This window comes from Panthera onca, chromosome F1 (assembly GCF_046562875.1).
Source record: "Panthera onca isolate mPanOnc1 chromosome F1, mPanOnc1 haplotype 2, whole genome shotgun sequence".
Lineage (NCBI taxonomy): Eukaryota > Metazoa > Chordata > Mammalia > Carnivora > Felidae > Panthera > Panthera onca.
The window spans coordinates 18,697,358-18,716,165 of NC_138355.1; the positions used below are offsets into that span (position 1 = coordinate 18,697,358).

The 18,808-nt window shown below is 38.3% G+C and overlaps 1 protein-coding gene across 1 annotated transcript; it reads right to left on the minus strand.

Moving 5' to 3' along the window:
- Nucleotides 1-1,476: 1,476 nt before the first annotated feature.
- CENPL (centromere protein L) lies at nt 1,477-18,807 on the minus strand. The gene is made up of 6 exons (XM_060643553.3): nt 18,686-18,807; nt 18,292-18,385; nt 15,106-15,282; nt 11,982-12,233; nt 7,148-7,690; nt 1,477-3,183 (listed from the first exon to the last, which is right to left on the minus strand). The coding sequence occupies exons 3-6, from the start codon at nt 15,277-15,279 to the stop codon at nt 3,112-3,114; spliced, it is 1,041 nt and encodes a 346-aa protein (XP_060499536.1). The 5' UTR covers nt 15,280-15,282; nt 18,292-18,385; nt 18,686-18,807; the 3' UTR covers nt 1,477-3,111.
- Nucleotide 18,808: the final 1 nt, after the last annotated feature.

Below are 18,808 nucleotides of genomic sequence, written 5' to 3' on the forward strand. Positions count from 1 at the left end.
AAGAACTTAATATAGTTAGGTTCATTTGTTTTCAATTTTTAAGGATTGCCTTTTCTTTTTGATCTAATTTTGTTTCAGAACTATATAAAACACTTAAATGGTTCCAAACTATAAAAGAGGAACATTCAGATAAGTTTTAACTTTAATTTCTGTCCCCCTTACCCAGTTCCTTCCTTCCCCCTAGTTAGTAACCATTTTTATTAGTTGGTTTATTCTTCCATTGGTTTTTGGAAACATAAGGAAATACACACACATATTCATATTTCACCCAGTCCATCCATAACAGACAGCACACTGTCCACAAGTTGCTCTTTCACATAACATATCCTAGAGATCAAGATCACTCCATGGTAATGTTTTCACTCCTGTGTGGATCCTGAGAAACTTAACAGAAGACCATGGGGGAGGGGAAGGAAAAAAAAATGATTAGAGAGGGAGGGAGCCAAAACATAAGAGACTCCTAAAAACTGAGAACGAACTGAGAGTTCATGGGGGGTGGGAGGGAGGGGCGGGTGGGTGATGGGTATTGAGGAGGGCACCTGTTGGGATGAGCACTGGGTGTTGTAATGGAAACCAATTTGACAATAAATTTCATATTAAAAAAATAAATAAAATGAGTATTTTAGTCAAAAAATAAAAATTAAAATTAAAAAACTATATAAAAAAAAAAGATCACTCCATGGTAGTATTAGATTATCTTCCACAAACCTTTTTATGGTTACATAGTGGTAATTCATTGTGTCGCTATACCATAATTTATTCAAACAATCCCCATGGGATGGGCACTTGGATTGTTTTCGGTTTTGCTACCAAACACCATTGCAATAAATAGCCTTATACGGGCTTCATTTATATTTTGCCAGGGAGTTTTGGGGATAGAATTCTAGAAGTGGGATTGCTTGTTAAAGGGTAAATCCTACAACATTTTGCTAGATATTGCTAATTTCTCCACTGAATTTGTACCATTTCTAACAATCTTTTAACTGTTTTCCCTTTCACTCTTGTCCACCTATAATTCATTCTCCCTCATATCTTATAAAATACAGATTAGGTAATATTCTCTCCTGCTTAAAACTTCAATGGCTTCCCACTGCATTTAGAATGAAATCCAGCCTCTTCACAAATAGCTACAAAAACTTAGATGATGTAGATCCTGCCTCTTTCTATCAAGATTAGGTTTGGCTATGAGCAAGAGACCCAAAATGTCTTTAAGCACCAGCTTGCACAAGATAAAAGTTTACCTCTCTGACACACAGGTCCATAGGAAGACTGCCCAAGGGTGGCACTGGGGTTCAGCCTCAAGAAGTCCTCAAGGCACAAACTCGTTTCAGGCCATGTTCCACCATTCCTATGACCTGACCTGCATCCCCGTGACCAAAAAGAGTGGCTAGAATTCCAGTCATTATATGTGTTCCAAGCAGCAAAGATGGAAGAATAAGAAAAAGCCAAGGGGTATATGTCTGCTGTTTTTTAAGGAAGATTCCTGATCCTTCCATTTATATGCCATGGGTCAGAACTTAGTCATAGGACTACACCTACCTATGAGAAAGGCCAGAAAAGACCATCTTTATTCTGGACAACCACATGTTCAGTCAAAAATTGGGAGACATACCCACGGAATAAGTCTCTGCTGCACAATCTCTTCAGTCTCATCTAATACTACTCCACCCTGACTTCCTTCAGCCACACAGACTTCCTTTATTTCTCAAATAAGCCAACCTCTTACCTATCTCAAGGCCTTTGCTCTCGCCATTTCACCTGCCTAGCAAACCCTTCCACAGATCTTCACACAGCTGGTTCCCTCAGCATTCAGGACCCAGCTCAAATGTCACCTACCCAGAGAGACCCCCTTTCCATATTGTACTGCCTTAGGTATTTATCTCCACAGAAATTATTTATTTTTTGCCTTCCTCCACTAGAATGTAATTTCCAAATGACAGGGATCTTTTTTGTCTTCACTGCTATATCCCTGTTACCCAATACAATTCTAAGTACACAGCAGGAACTTAATATTAGTTAAATGAATGACTGTCTCACTCCAAAGCCCATGCTTTTTCCACTATCTCTGCTGTTCCTAGTATATATGAAATAATATTCCATTCCAAAAGTTAACCTTTTAGAAAGACGGCCTATTAATTTCCTTTCAGACAACTTTTAAAAAAGAGTTTCTAAAGTAAAACAAAATGTTCCCATACTCCATAAATTAAAACAAGAGATTTAAACATATCATCTTGGGCAAGTCTCCTAAGTTGTTCAATCTCATAGTTTTCATCTATAAAATGGAAGAGTTGGTTAAAATACATTTACTTAACCTGCAGACATTTACCAAGCACTGTGCTAAAGCAAAATTAGGGACATGAAAGTTAAACAAGATAACTGCTGCTCTCAAAAGAGGCTCACAGGTCCCTTTCAATTCTATAAGTATGGTTCTATATAATTGCTGGTTTGTAACCTTTGTGCTACAGAAAAAGCCTATGACTTCTCATTCCTGAGACATTAATTAAAGATCTGCCACCAAGACACTGATAAACACACTGCTTCATTTTAAAAGTGAATATTTAATTCAACATTGCAATAAGAATTGAACAGCATTAAAAACAGAAGCATATTAGTGGCTTTAATAAATGTATATTAATTTTTAGTTTCCTTTGGAGAGGATTTTGATTGCCAACTCTCTACAGTGAAATGATAGTAGGAAAATGTCTTTAGAAGACAGAAATTCTCTCTGAATCCAAGTCTAAAATGCTTAAAAGGGATTAAAGCTTTTTAAAGACCCAAATCAAAAACACTCAATATTAGAGATATCTCATTTGAATCCTAAAAATTTGATATAAGATGGCCCAAGAAAATAACAACTCAGCATTTTCTAAAGACTGGCCTCCCAGATCATCATGACTATTATACGAACACCTGGCTGTGATTCATTCGCTACCACCTTCTTTGTTCTAGATCCTTCTTGGCTTCTATCTGGGCAATTCCAAAGGCACTGAGAGGAAAACAGATGCAGATATAGATGCATGTTTCTCCTGCAGTTCCTCTCAGCATAGAAATCAGGCAAATAATCAGTGAGAAAAAGTTATATAATCCATAATTTATAGTTCCCACAAGACCTCAATCAATTTGAAAAATTGCCAGTTCTGTCAAATATGCCAAGACTCCAATGAGGTATTTATGACACAGAATCTGAAAAAAACAAACAAACAAAATTAAAGTTAGAATTAATTATTATAACAAAGCAGTTTGATAAAAATTCCAGGCTTATTTAAAATTCCGTATCTGCAACCTTAAGATCAACCCATACCACTGTGGCTCTAAGTCAAATAGATTTTACTTAATGAAGACTACTAACTTTAATAAATATACAACTATTAGTCAGTGGTGCTTAGAAATAACTAGACTAAGGTTCTTATTTATCCTGGCTTCCACAGTTAGGCTATCTGCCTAAGAAGTAAGGAGAGAGAAGGGAATCCACGAATCGCTTGGATCTACATTTTCTAGAAAAAGGTTCCACAGCTTCCTTCTTCTCAAAGGGATACAGACTCCAAAAGTACCTTGTAGAGGGGCACCTGCATGGCTTAGTTGGTTAAGTGTCTGACTCTTGATTTTGGCTCAGGTCATGACCTCACGGTTCAAGGGTTTGAGCCCTGCATCGGCCTTCACGCTGACAATGAGAACCCCGCATGGGATTGTCTCTCTCTCTCTCTCTCTCTCTCTCTCTCTCAAATAAACATTTAAAAATGAAAAAACTTTTTTTAAAAAAGTATCTTGTAGAAACTAAGCAGGTGGCAGAAACCTGGCTGACACATCATTCTTGGCAGCAGTACACTGTTGCAGTTAAAAGCAGAAGCTTTGGGGAGCCCGGGGGGCCCAGTCAGTTGAGTGTCCTCCGCCTGGTTTCAGCGCAGGTCATGATCCCAGGGTCTTGGGATAGAGCCCCGTCGGGCTCTGCACTGATAGCGTGGAGCCTGCTTAGGATTCTCTCTTTCCCTCTCTCTTGTCCCCCCAGCTCACTTTTTCTCTCAAAATAAACAAACATTAAAAAAAAAAAAAGCATAAGCTTTCGAGTCAGATGACTGGGTTCAAATGCAAAGTCCACTTATTACCTGTGTGATATCAGGGAACCTACTTATTCCCTGTGTTAGTTTTCTCTTTACAACCTATGTAAATAGGTTGTTGTGAAAAACTAAATGAGACAATATACATAAAATGCTTAAAAATGGCTGGCACAATCAGTGCTTAATAAATGTTAGTTATCATCATGGCATTATGCAAAGCTAGGAGCCAGTTACTGTCTTACATCATTAAGAGGGGCTCTTAGATTTACAATAGACCATATAAAATAAATGTGCTTAAGAACCACCGTTAATCTTCATAAGAACACATTTTACAAAACAGTTTTTAAATGTAGTTTACTAATGGAGGTGAGCATATGAAAACAAAATTTTAAAATATATTCAGACCTCATGAACACTGAATTCTGAGGTGCTAAAATGGAATTTTTTCCCTTTATAATTTCAAAATAACATGATATAATCTTTCAAATGTTTTACTGGAAATCAGAGTAAGAAATAAATTTAACATCATGATCCAGCACAAGCAAATGTATATACCCTTACCACATGTGATACTCATTTTTATATTTTCCATTATATTTCTTTCATTGTTTTTAATGTTTATTTACTTTTGAGAGAGAGAGAGAGTGAGCAAGCACAATCGAGGGAGGTACAGAGAGAGAGGGAAACACAGAATCAGAAGCAGGCTCCAGGCTCAGAGCTGTCAGCACAGAGCCTGATGCAGGGCTTGAACTCATGAACTGCAAGATCATGAAATGAGCTGAAGTCAGACGCTTGACCAGCTAAGCCACCCAGGCACCCAGATTTCTTTTGTTTTTTAAAGCTGTTCTCTTCCCATCATTTTCCAACCTACTATTGCATTATGACTTTCAGTTTGAAAAACACTAATATAGTGCTTATAGAGTATGAACTTTTTGGAACCTAAGAGATAAGCACTCAAATATTGACTCCTCCTCTTACCAAACTATCTTGCAGGTATCACTAAAACCTATCTTGGCCTTGTTTCCTTGTTTTAAAAATAAAATGTGAATAAAAATACCTACTACAGGGTTGCTCTGAAGATTAAAATTAAGGTCTATTGGGGCACCTGGGTGGCTCAGTCAGTTAAGCTTCTGACTTTGGCTCAGGTCATGATCTCACAGTTCATGAGTTCAGGCCCCGCATTGGACTCTGTGCTGACAGCTCGGAGCCTAGAGCCTGCTTCAGATTCTGTGTTTCCCTCTCTCTCTGGCCCTTCCCAGCTCACTGGCCCTCCCAGCTCACGCTCAGTCTCTCTCTCTCATAAATAAATACATTAAAAAAGAATTAAAAAAGAAAACATTTAAAATTAAGGTCTATTACACTTCTCTAAAGAAGACATCCGGATGGCCAACAGGCACATGAAAAGATGCTCAACATAGCTCCTTATCAGGGAAATACAAATCAAAACCACACTCAGATATCACCTCATGCCAGTCAGAGTGGCCAAAATGAACAAATCAGGAGATTATAGATGCTGGAGAGGATGTGGAGAAACGGGAACCCTCTTGCACTGTTGGTGGGAATGCAAATTGGTGCAGCCACTCTGGAAAACAGTGTGGAGGTTCCTCAGAAAATTAAAAATAGACCTACCCTATGACCCAGCAATAGCACTGCTAGGAATTTACCCAAGGGATACAGGAGTGCTGATGCATAGGGGCACTTGTACCCCAATGTTTATAGCAGCACTCTCAACAATAGCCAAATTATGGAAAGAGCCTAAATGTCCATCAACTGATGAATGGATAAAGAAATCGTGGTTTATATACACAATGGAGTACTACATGGCAATGAGAAAGAACAAAATATGGCCCTTTATAGCAACGTGGATGGAACTGGAGAGTCTGATGCTAAGTGAAATAAGCCATACAGAGAAAGACAGATACCATATGTTCTCTCTCTTACGTGGATCCTGAGAAACTTAACAGAAACCCATGGGGGAGGGGAAGGGAAAAAAAAAAAAAAAAAAAAAGAGGTTAGAGTGGGAGAGAGCCAAAGCATAAGAGACTCTTAAAAACTGAGAACAAACTGAGGGTTGATGGGGGGTGGGAGGGAGGGGAGGGTGGATGATGGGTATTGAGGAGGGCACCTTTTGGGATGAGCACTGGGTGTTGTATGGAAACCAATTTGACAGTAAATTTCATATATTAAAAAATAAAAAAAATAAAAAAATAAAAAAATAAAATAAAATCCAAGGGACAAAATTAAAAAAAAAAAAATTTCATATATTGAAAAAAATAAATAAATAAATAAAATAAAATTAAGGTCTATTAGAATCCTAGCTCAGTGACAAGACCAATATTCAGAGTGTTTACTGTGGCCATAGTTTAATACATTTTAAATATATTAATATATTTTATTATATTTAGGTACCTACTCTCAGTTTATTTCTGAGATGTCCTCTAATAAATACTTTGCTGAGAGTAGGGGTGCCTGGGTGGCTCAGTTAAGCACCCAACTTCGGCTCAGGTCATGATCTCATGGTTCATGAGTTCAAGGCCTGTGCCAGGCTCTGTGCTGACAGCTCAGAGGCTGAAGCCTGCTTTAGATTCTGTGTCTCCCTTTTTCTCTGCCCCTCCCCTGCTGACACTCTCTCTTTCAAAAATAAGTAAAACATTAAAAAAAAAAAAAAACTTCCTAGAGAATAAAACAATGTCAATTATTTCTTTGCCACTAGAGACAGAAAAGTCTAAAATATAAAGATGCCATCTTAGTTAGGTATTTCTGGCTATAATTTTCTGATCTAACACAAAAAATACTCTGGCGCTCTGATAATTATTTCAAAGTTTGAGAAAACATAATTCTGAAAGTTTCAAAGTTACTATATTCATTTTATTACCAAAGCCTGTAGCACACAGTATATAGTATCCTTCCATTACAGAGCTGCATCTAAAGGCTGAAGACTTTCTAGCAAATCATTTAGAAAGCATAAAATCTCTCTACTGTCTCGAATTAGCATTCAAACGTGTTTCTTCAATGTGGAAAATACAATCTCTATACATTTTGAAAACTATGCAATAAGAAAAAATTACCTAACTAGATTTGTTCAAACTAACCTTTATTTTTCCATCAGTATGTGCTGAAGCTACAGATGTTGAAACACGGACCAATCTTGTGGCTGATAAATGAATTTTGAAGTGCCTATGGAAGTGTGAATAAAGGCAGTCCATGAATAAGTCAACTTCCTCCTGAGTAACTTCCCCGGGTGTTTTGTGGACGCTGTCCCACAAAGCTTTTGCATCCTCTGGATGTATGGCATAAGAAATGTCCAGACTTTGAGGGCTACACGGTACAGACCAAAGAAATTCAGTAGTAGCCATATATTGGTCCATTTTGCATGCAGTCCACATAGCAGCCATCCAGGAAAGATTAAACGCATTGATTGCTAAGGAACTGAAATGACAATCAAAAGTTTTCTGAAACCAGGTTCCAACTATAGCTGTATTCGTCTCTGCTCCATTTGCAAGAAATAAAGGTACACAGGTGAAATCTTCTGGAACGGTCTCCAGAAGACTGTCTCCAAATACACAGCAGAACCAACCAGTCCACAACACTTTTTGTCCTCTGTTCTCTGACGGTAACTGAGATTTTGACAGAATCTACAAAGAAAAAAAAGGGGGAGTTCATTAAATTCAAAAGTACCTTTACTCTTAAGTTACACCTTCTCAAAATTAGTACATTAAAAAATAAGAAGATATATTGTATTATTTGCCAAAAAAACATAATGGGAATAATCTCCCTAATCATTATCAGGGTTTATCAAGTTAACTGACTTTCCTCCTAATATTTCTTCTTCTTCTTCTTCTTTTTTTTTTTTTTAGAGAGCCAGGGAGCATGTAAGCAGGAAGAGGGGCAAGGGGTGGGGTGGTAGGGTAGGGAGGAAGAGAGGGAAAGAGGGAAAGAGGGAAAGAGGGAAAGAGGGAGAGAGAGGGAGAGAGAGGGAGGGAGAGAGAGAGAGAGAGAGAGAGAGAGAGAGAGAGAGAGAGAGAGAGAAACTTAAGCAGGCTCCATGCTCAGCATGGACCTCAATGTGGGGCTCAATACCACAAGTCTGGAATCACGACCTGAGCCTAAATCAAGAGTCAGACGCTCAACTCACTGAGCCACCCAGGCACTCCTACCTCTTAATATTCTTATTAGGACATGGTATATGGCAAGATCTTGGTGCAGCCAAAATGCAAAATAAGCACATTAAGGAATGCCAATATGGTATAACCAAGTATGCTATCCTTGGGGGGGAGAGGGGGCCCTCAAAATTTCAACTTCAGAAGGGACTATAAAAAGTCATATATTCAATGTGTTTGAATTCTTCCATTGAGGAAGAATTCAGGATTTCCTAAGGCAGCTCTATCAACTTAACATTGTTCTTTCATATGTTAGGCACACAGTATCTACCACAGGTCCTGCTTTCTTCTTTATGTGCATGTAGAACAAATCAAATCTACTCTCTCTTCCACAGAAAAAGCCCTTCAAATATCTGATAATCCCAATCATACGTAATGCCAGGTTCAACATCTCCAGTTTCTTTAACATTCCTCCTATGATACACACATTATCCTGCTTACTCTGAAATTCTTCTGCATGAGAGTCATTCATAAGTGAATATAATTACTTCAAAAAGACCTAGATTATACTACTACTAATATAACCTTAGATTGCAGTAGTTTTCTAATTTTTAGTTGACAGCTTTAAATTATCCCTATTCATTCTTGCTGTTAATAGGTAAATCTCCCATAATATAGAGAGGAATACATGTATTCCTATTAAAATTTAACTCTCAATTTGACCCATTGTGCCAATCCATTCAGATTTTTTAGAATCTTGGTTATATTTTCCAGCAGACTGACTAACCCTTCAAACTTCAAATTTATAAACTACATGATAAACATACCTTCCAGATATTCATAGAAGTTTTATTTTTAACCTTTATTTATTTTTTTGAGACAGAGAGAGACAGAGCATGAACAGAGGAGGGTCAGAGACAGAGGGAGACACAGAATCCGAAACAGGCTCTAGGCTCTGAGCTGTCGGCACAGAGCCTGACGCGGGGCTCAGACTCACAGACTATGAGATCATGACCTGAGCCAAAATCAGATGCTCAACCGACTGAGCCACCCAGGCGCCCCAAGATATTCATAGAAGTTTTAAAGTTTGACCAGGATAAGGTGAAGAACACAGCCCAGTATCAGATCCCGTTAGAGATCATCATTTAAAAAGTTACTTTTAGCATATTTGCCTTCTTGTTCAAGAGACTACAAGCGATTCTCAAAAACCTTAAAGCCCAGCCAGACATGTCTATCACACTTTTATAACCTAAAAGTTGGGGAACCCTGTGAAGAAATGAGGTTTAATTTGCGAACTATTAGGACACTCTGCTAAGAGTTCAAGAGGTCATTTCTATTCTGCACTGGAACAGTTGCTTACCTGTTGACATGCAAATCACATCACTTCTCTGGGAAATCAACTGCTTCATTTGACAAAGACTACTGTCTATCCAGTACCTACTTGTCCTTCCACAATAAAACTGTGCTTTTAATGAGATGCTTTTAAGGAGGTAGCAAAGCACCCACTAAAAAAGAAAAATTTCCTAGTCTGTCTTCCAACAGGGATGCAAAAAGAAGTGGTTGGGTCTTAGCAGCCTCATTAAAAACTTACTCAGGCAGGCATCCTATTTGCCCTTCCCATCTTCCCCCTACTTCCTCCTGCCTGGAACTTGCATCTAATATTTAGCGCTTCAAGAGCCATATTAGACTCCAATGTGACTTTAAGGATGGAAGCCATGCACCAAGGATGATACAGAAGATAGAAGGAGCCTAAGTTATTAATTCATGAAGCATACACCAGTCTTAAACAGCTTACTCCACTTTTTTTGTAAGACAAATAAACCTCGGGGCACCTGGGTGGCTCAGTCGGTTGAGCGTCCGACTTCGGCTCGGGTCATGTTCTCACCGCCCGTGAGTTCAAGCCCCACGTCGGGCTCTGTGCTGACAGCTCAGAGCCTGGAGTCTGCTTCGGATTCCGTGTCTCCCTCTCTCGCTGTGCCCCTCCCTCATTCATGCTCTGTCTCTCTCTCAAGAATAAATAAAACATTAAAAAAATTTTTTTTTTTTAAATAAAAAGACAAATAAACCTCTATCAATTAACCTCAAGATAGGCATCTAATTCACTGTTATTTAGCTTTCTGTTTTATGCAGCTAAACCTACCCCTAAGACTCCTGAAGATCCTTGCCAACACCAGATCTATACCAAGTGTCAGCAAATTTTTTCTGTAAGAATCAGACAGTAAATATTTTAGGCTTTGTAAGCAACCACTCAAATGTGCTGTTGTAGCACAAAAGCAGCCATACACAATAATGTAAACAAATGAAAGGAGTTCTGTTCCAATAAAACCTTATTTAGAAAAACATCAACAACAAAAAACAAAAACAAGCAGCAAATCAGATTTGACCTGCAGGCCAGTTTTCTAACCCGATCTATACAGATAAACAAAATTAGATCTTTTCACCATTTCAGAATTTAATTTGTGGTGACTATGAGTTAACTCAGAATAAACAGAAGTAGCAGGCATGAATAATAAATCCAGTTTCTTAATAAATCAAGATAGTCATACTACTTTTAAGTAAGAGTAACTGAACATTTCACAATATATAATGATATGTTATTTTTATTTTTTATTTTTCATTTTTTTAAGAGTGTGCATATGTGTGTGCAAGTGAGGGGGGATGGGAGGAGAGGGAGAATTTCAAGCAGACTCCATGAGCCCAATGCAGGGCAGAGTCACCCAGGGGCCCCGTGTTACATATTTGTTTTTTGCTAAAATTCCACTTCTAGGAATTTGGTCCTAGTAAAAACCATAGAATTACACAGATATACTTATAAAATGTAGAATTCTTAATGATATGAGTAATTACCTATGACATTTTTTTTTTTAAAGCCATAATGCAAAAGTATGGGCAATATGATCCCAATTTTAATAGATCCAGATAGCCAGACAGATGTATCTATGTTCATGAGAGAGATCAATCTGTCGTTTCTTAAATAATCTTTGTCTAGTTTTGGTATTAGGGTAACACTGGCCTGGCAGAATGAGTTAGAAAGTATTCCCTCTGGTTCTATACTCCAAAGAGACTATAGAATTAAAATAATTTCTTCCTTAATTAAACTTTTGGCAGCTTTTACCAGAACTTATCTGGGCCTGGCGCTTCCTATTTTGGAAAGTTATTAATTATTGGTTCAATTAAGAAATTGAATTGGTTCAAGAAACTGAATTGATTCAATTAATAAACTAAGAAATTGAACCAATAATTAATAACTTTCCAAATGAGAAGCTTACTCAGGTTGTCTATTGCCAAATAGATGTATGCCAAAATGTTAAACTGTGGTTTTTAATTTTCTTTGTATTTTTATGTATTTTCTAAGTTTTCTAAAATAAATATTATATCATAATCATGATATTATATCATAATCATGATATCATAATCATATTTATTTTAGAAAAACCTTTTTTTTAATGTTTATTTATTTTTGAGATAGAGAGACAGAGTGTGAGTGAGGAAGGGGTAGAGACAGAGGGAGACACAGAATCCAAAGCAGGCTCAGGCTCTGAGCTATCAGCACAGAGCCCAACGTGGGGCTCAAACTCACAAACCGGGAGATCATCACCTGAGCTGAAGTCAGACGCTTAACCGACTGAGCCACCCAGGTGCCCCCCACAAAAAAAATCTTTAAGTTGGCCATATCTAATTACTACAATTTGGTCAAACAAGACATAAAAAAGGTTATAAATCACAAGCTCAAAATATTTTTAACCAGTAAGAAAATACCACAATTTCTAAACCAAGACAGTGCGGATTCTTTTCCTGAGAAGCAAGTACCGTTTATACAACATACCTGGACAAGAAATGCTTCAGGGTCTCTTTGTGTTCCTTTCATTCCTAGGAGAGTGGAGAAAGTCACTTTGATGTTGAAGTCTTCTCCCACTTCAACAGCAAGCCCTTTTTGCTTTTCAGCAGCAATAAATGCACTCAGAAGTCTAGAATACTCTTTGAGATTAGTATAGGAGAATTTATATAGGGGAGTTAAACTATATAAAGTCCATTGTTTATGCAGAAGAAATGCAAACTTTTGAGGATCATTATCTTCCTAGAGAGAAAAAACAATCAAGACAACAGTAGTTTAAGAATTAGGAAACATTAGTAAATAAGAATTTAATCAAAGAATTTTAAATATTTACTACAAATCTGTGTACCTGATCTTTACATTCCAACCAGACTGGAGTCTGCAGGACTCTGAAGATCCCTGAACAGGGCTTTTCATTCACTGTACCTTCCCTCTGGAATGCTCTCCACACATGTGTTCACATGGCATGTTCCCTTCCTTCACTCAGTTTTGTCCAAATGTCACTCAAGAGGCCACCCTATGTAAAGTTGCACCTGCACCCACTCCAATTTTGTCACTCTGTATCTCCTTAACATGCTTTATTACTATCTGGTATCATATGTTTGTGTGATTTTTATTGTCTGTCTTCCCTGCTAGAGTATGAGTTTGAAGGGAACAGGGATTTTTGTCGATTTATTCAGCGCTACATCTCTAGCACCTAGAACACTGCCATCTAGAACAGTTGTTCAATATATATTTATTGGATGAACATTTAAAAACTTAGATTATGGATTTAAAAAATAGTAACTATTCCTGGGGCATCAAATTTGATTCATGTTAATTATGTAATTGTTTTAAATGTTTAGCAGTAAATCCATTCTATGACCCAATGTCAAATTCAGTCGATCAAATAAAAAAACACTTAGTATTTCTGCCATGCTCTAATAGAACCACTGGTACCATCAAAAACAAAACACTTCTGCGGCACATGAGTAGCTCATTCCATTAAGTAGCTGAGTCTTGATTTCAGTTCAGGTCATGATCTCGCAGTTTGTGAGTTCAAGTCCCATGTCTGGTTTGTACTGGCAGCATAGACCTTGCTTGGGATTCTCCTCTCCCTCTCTCTCTGCCCCTCCCCAGTGCACACGCTTGTGTGCGTTCCCTCTCTCTCAAAATAAATAAATAGGGGCACCTGAGTAGCTCAGTTGGTTAAGCGTCCAACTTTGGCTCAGGTCATGATCTCACGGGTGGTGAGTCTGAGCCCCGCATGGCGCTCTGTGCTGACAGCTCAGAGCCTGCTTTGGATTCTGTATCTCCTTCTCTCTCTGTTCCTCCCCTGCTCACTCTGTCTCTCTCTCAAAAAATGAAGATTAAAAAAATTTTTTAAATAAATAAATAAACTTAAAAAAAAAAACAACAACAACACATCCTTCACATTGGTTCTATGGCATTATTGAGGGCCTTCACATACACCCCCATACAGGTCCCTACTTTTATCCTGAATTGTTCTATAGAATTCATACTTCCTGACATAGTTTTACAGCTCCAACTATGTTTTGGATAGTTGGAACTTTCATTACAGTTGTCCATTTGATAAAAATATTTGTTTTGACTACAGTATTCATGGAAATTTGTATAAAACTTTTATAAGTTATAAACTTTCTTATAACTATCAAAAGGTACAGCAAAACTATTTGCATGATAGAAAATTTATATGATACAAAATTATTTGTATGATAAGGAAGCACTGAATTGGACATCCCAATCCTTTTGTCTTTTTAAATGTTTATTTATTTTTGAGAGAGAGAGAAAGAAAGCGTGAGCAGGGGAACAGCGGAGAGAGAAGGAGACAGAGAATCCCAAGCAAGATTCTGTTAATAGCGCAGAGCCTGAGGCAGGGCTCAAACTCATGAAGTGTGAGATCATGACCTGAGCCAAAATCAAGAGTTGGACACTTAACCAACTGAGCCACCCAGGTACCCCTGGATATCCCAATCTTTAATTTATATACAATTTCTGTTCTATGGTTAAGAACCATCACTTTCATCACCATCGCTAGTAATTTAAGAAACTTTTCAGAAAGAAGCAAAAATTTTCTCATATCCCAAAAGACATGAAGCACACAACACTGACAAGAAAAGATTACAGGGAAGGTGTGGGGGACTGATTCGCCAGACTCTGCTAAGTTCCTCAAAACCACACATCAAACCTGCACTAACTAGGGTTTTATTTCATGTTCCAGCGAAATCACAAATTACTAATATTATAAACCTTCAGAATTGTTTATGAGTCATCAGAGTTATGAATTCTTATAACTCATAACTGATTATGGAATCAGGCAAAAATTATCAATGGATATTAAATGCAAGGGGAAATTTTGATAAGAACAGAATGTTTACATTATCCTAAAGTGTCTCCCCACAGACTGCTTATCAGATGCAGAGGGGAATAAAACAGTAACCACTGGGCAGCACCTTGACAGGATGATCACAACTGATCATCTGTGTGCTACCAGATGTTATCCCCAAGGACAACAGCATCTACGCTGTATTCCAGTCAAGAATACAGAACTTCAATCTAGTCACGAGGAAATGTCAAATACAAAACAAAGAATATTCTATTTAAAAAGGATAAGGGAGGAAACTACATTCTTCAAAACGTCAACGTCATAAAGGACAAATACTGTGGAAATGCTGGAGATTAAAAGATATAACAGGGGAGCCTGGGTGGCTCAGTCAGTTAAGCATCCAGCTACTGATTTTGGCTGAGGTCATGCATGATCTCACAGTGTGTGAGACCAAGCCCCATGTCAGGCTCTGTGCTGACAGCACAAAGCCCACTTGGGATTCTTTCTCCCTTCTCTCTGCTCCCTGCCCTCCACCGCTGTCCCACTTGTACCTGCGCTCTTATGTACACAAAATAAACTTTTTTAAAAAAGACATAACAGAGGTGGTATTGATGGTGTAACTACTTTCACTACTTCTCACTATCTCACAAATATTTTTCACTATTTCTCATTTATTATCTGAGAGATTTAAGGAGATACAAAAAATACCATTAAAAGGTAATAAAAAGCAAAATTTATCCACAAATGTTCTCAATTATTGAGTAACATGAAGGAACACAAAAAGCATACCTGTAATTGTGAACACTGAGGAATTTTCCTTCGAGGTGGAGTCGGGACAAATGAAGCCTGCTTCCTGACTGATTCTAATCGTTTCCGCAAAGGGGTGGCACCTATAAAATAATCTTTAAGCCTTGAGGATGCACCGTGCCTCGGAGTCGATTCTGGTGTATCATAAGGATCCATGGTCTACAGAAAAGAAATAAAACCAGAATTCTGAACACTAAAAAGTTAACTCATGCTCATAGTTTCACTGATTCTTCTTCTCACTATCAATGAATTATTTCTCTCCCTTCCCCTCCCCACCCTCAGTTTTGACTTTTTAACCAAGTCCTACATTTCCCATTTGCTATAGGCTATTTTTATGAATATCTTACAGATACTTCAAACAGAAGGTTCAAACTAAATTCAACTCCTTCACATCCTTCTCCAAAAGTTTGCTGGTCCATTTTCAAATTCCTGTCAATTTTCTATGTTAATTTAAATTCTTTTAAGATACTTTCATTCTTGAACTGATAGTCATTAAGCACATTCTCCTGAGTTTTTCCTTCAACAGTTTTGTCATCCATTCCCAAAGCTACCTCCAGGTTCTTACTACCACAACTAAGCATTTTCCATATGTACAGGTAATCCATTCTTCAGCAATGACACTTTCGTCACCTGTGCAAAAAACTTTACAGTGATGAGAAAATTCTACTCTTCTGCTGATTATTTAAGGTCTTTCATAATTCAGCTTGCCCTTATCCTGCTTCTAGATAAACATATTCTTGTCTTGTTTTTGCCTATCAATCATATTCTCTATCTGAAGTGTCTTTTTATCATTTCACCTCCTTTAAGATCATGCTCGAATTTGATCTTTTTCCAAGTAGAATTTTGTTAATTTCCCCAAAATACCTATGTTATACACCTCTGTATCAATAGTTCATTCCTGGAAGCAATGTGTATAGGTGTATGGGTGTGTGTGTATAAAAGAAGATCTCAAGGTCAATACTGTTTAAAAGCCCAAAAACCGTCTGGATGAGCCTAACAAAATCTCTCAATAATGTTTCATACAATCTTTGGAGATTAATAATACACCAGCTCACACAGCTCTCCTTGACCATCTAGTCTGTACTACTCATTTTGGTCCATATTCATATACTTCCTTGTAGTATTTTTTTTTTTTTTTTGGTGTGCATTTTTTCTCTTTCCAACACAACTAAAATACCTTGACTGAAACAATGCTTTTTATATCGCTTATATAATTACCCTAATATAATGCTGAGTGTTAACTGTTAACGAGTATTGGTTTAATTGAACAGAAGAATTTCATAGAACTCTGAAATTATAACTTTCATTGAAAGGAATTATATATAAGGTTATAATAACTACTCCCAAGTACTAGCACAGTTAACCCTTTGAAGAAAGTTTTTCACAAATGAAAAGTTATACCATTTCTATATTTAAGATAAATTTCATTGTGTCCAAGTAGGCCACCCTCTGTCTTGCACAAAATTTCATAAATAAAACATACAGTTCTCAATGTTCAGATAATGCCCAAGCAAGATCATATACCACATAACTTAAATAGCAACTACTTTAAAGCATTCTAGCTTTAAGCGCATACTGAATTAGCTCTTTACAATTTGGGGCACCTGGGTGGCTCTGACGGTTGAGCGTCCACCTTCGGCTCAGGTCATGATCTCGCAGTTCATGAGTTCCAGCCCCATGTCAGGTTCTGTGCTGGCAGCTCACAGCCTGAAGCCTGCTTTGGATTCTGTGTCTCCCTCTCTCTCTGCCCCTCCCCCGCTCACATTCTGTTTCTCTCTCTCTCTCTCAAAAATAAATAAAAATTTGAAATTTTTAAAACTTAATCAGTCCCATCTACACAGAACGTTTCTTTCAAATTTGTCATTTGGATTAACTGCTAACATTTATTGAGCATTCATTAGGTGCCAGGTACTTGTCCAAGCCCCTAACAAATACACTCATTTAAATCCTCAAACAATCCCACCAAGTGGGTTATCATGTTTCCAGTTGATAGATGGGAAGACAAAGAAACAGTTAAAGAGTGCAAGAACCAGGACTTGAACCCAGACAGTATAAAGTCAGAGTGGGTACTCTTATCTCCTTGCACACTGCATTTGAGTAAAGATCAATTTCAAGGCAAAAAAGCCCTGCTGAATTTGACTCCTTAAAAGAAAAATGCTATGAATTAAAAAAAAAAAATTTTTTTTAAATCCATGTAGGTGAGAAAAGACTATTAGCACTGATTGGTTGGTTTTGAGAAAACATTTCCCTTAAGTATATAATACTGTAATAACGTGAAATAGCCCAACCACACATTTAAAAATCAGAAAATGACTTCTATCTATTTTACTCTCACTCCACACTCAATAATGTGCAATTTTACCCTGCTCAATAATGAAGAGGTTAAAAATATACCTTAACTCATTTCGGTGTCCCAATGTTAACCCCTTTCCCTAACCCATAACTAGGGACGCATAGACGCCCCTTTCATCTTGCCATTACAATGCTGGAGATCCCAACAATTCCCACACATCATTTAAATGAAGTCAAAACTCTGAGTCTCAAGGTCCTACCTTGGCTGATCTTATTATTTGCTACTATCCAGGTTCATCTACCGATTCAAGAGTTCTTACCCCAAGATCTGTGGACAAATGGACTTTCCAAAATCCAACAACCCTCTCCGGTCCTATGCAAAATGTTGTGGGCATGTGTATTTAGTGGCGGAGGGGGATGGAGAAAGGTCCAGCAGACAATCTTCAGAAAGGTTAAGAACCACTGCCCTACGCCCTACTCTAGACTGATCATCACCCTCCTACTCCTCCTGTCAAGTTTGCCTCTGCTCCCCGACTTTTTTATTCAGCCTATAGCCAATTAAGAGTGCTTCTCTCCTCCCATCTGACCAAATGCAATCCATCCTGTAGGGTTCGCGTCCTCAGGAAAGGGCAGGGGTCCACAGAGCTAGCTCTCCAGCCAACTCTCCTTGCCACTGCAGTTCATAACACACAGTTACAACTCACTGGGGTTTCTTGCGGTAAATCATTCACGTTTCTACACTGCCACCAATACCTAAATCCCACCGCCAATGCTCGGCCGAGTGCCAAGCACACACAAGTGTTGTAAAGATAAGGAACACACAAAAGGGCAAAATAGAACTTACTGCCCGTCCTGGACAAACACAAAGCGTCTTACCAATGAAATGCTGTGATGACGCTGTCACCCATTCCGGCTTCACGAATCATTCTTCAAATCTGGTTCCAAAAGTGTGGATCGAGACTAAAGTCCCCTGAAGTTTAAAAAACAAAAAAAAAACAAAAACAAAAACAAAAAACCGCCAAAATGGCAGCTCAGAGACAGTTGCAGGGAACCCCTGGCCCTTCCAAATTCCCTCTCGCTCCACAGTAAGTGGGTTCACCAGGAACACAAACGCCCCTGTAAGAAGACCTCCGCTGCCTCAGACGTCCTTCGATTCACCCCGGGAGGGACATTTCCGCTGACCCGGCCACCCACTCTGCGACCCTCGCTCCTGTGAAGTCGGCTTCTGCCTCAGGAGGGGAAGGGCAAGGGACACTAGGTCCCAACTCACCCCTCTCCACCTGAGCCCTTCAGGAGCTCAGCTAGCTTTGAAACCCCGCCTTTGAGAAGCGGCAACCAAGCCTTCAGCCGCCTTCTCAGTTTAAAATCATTTCCCGACTCGCTCTGCGGTTCG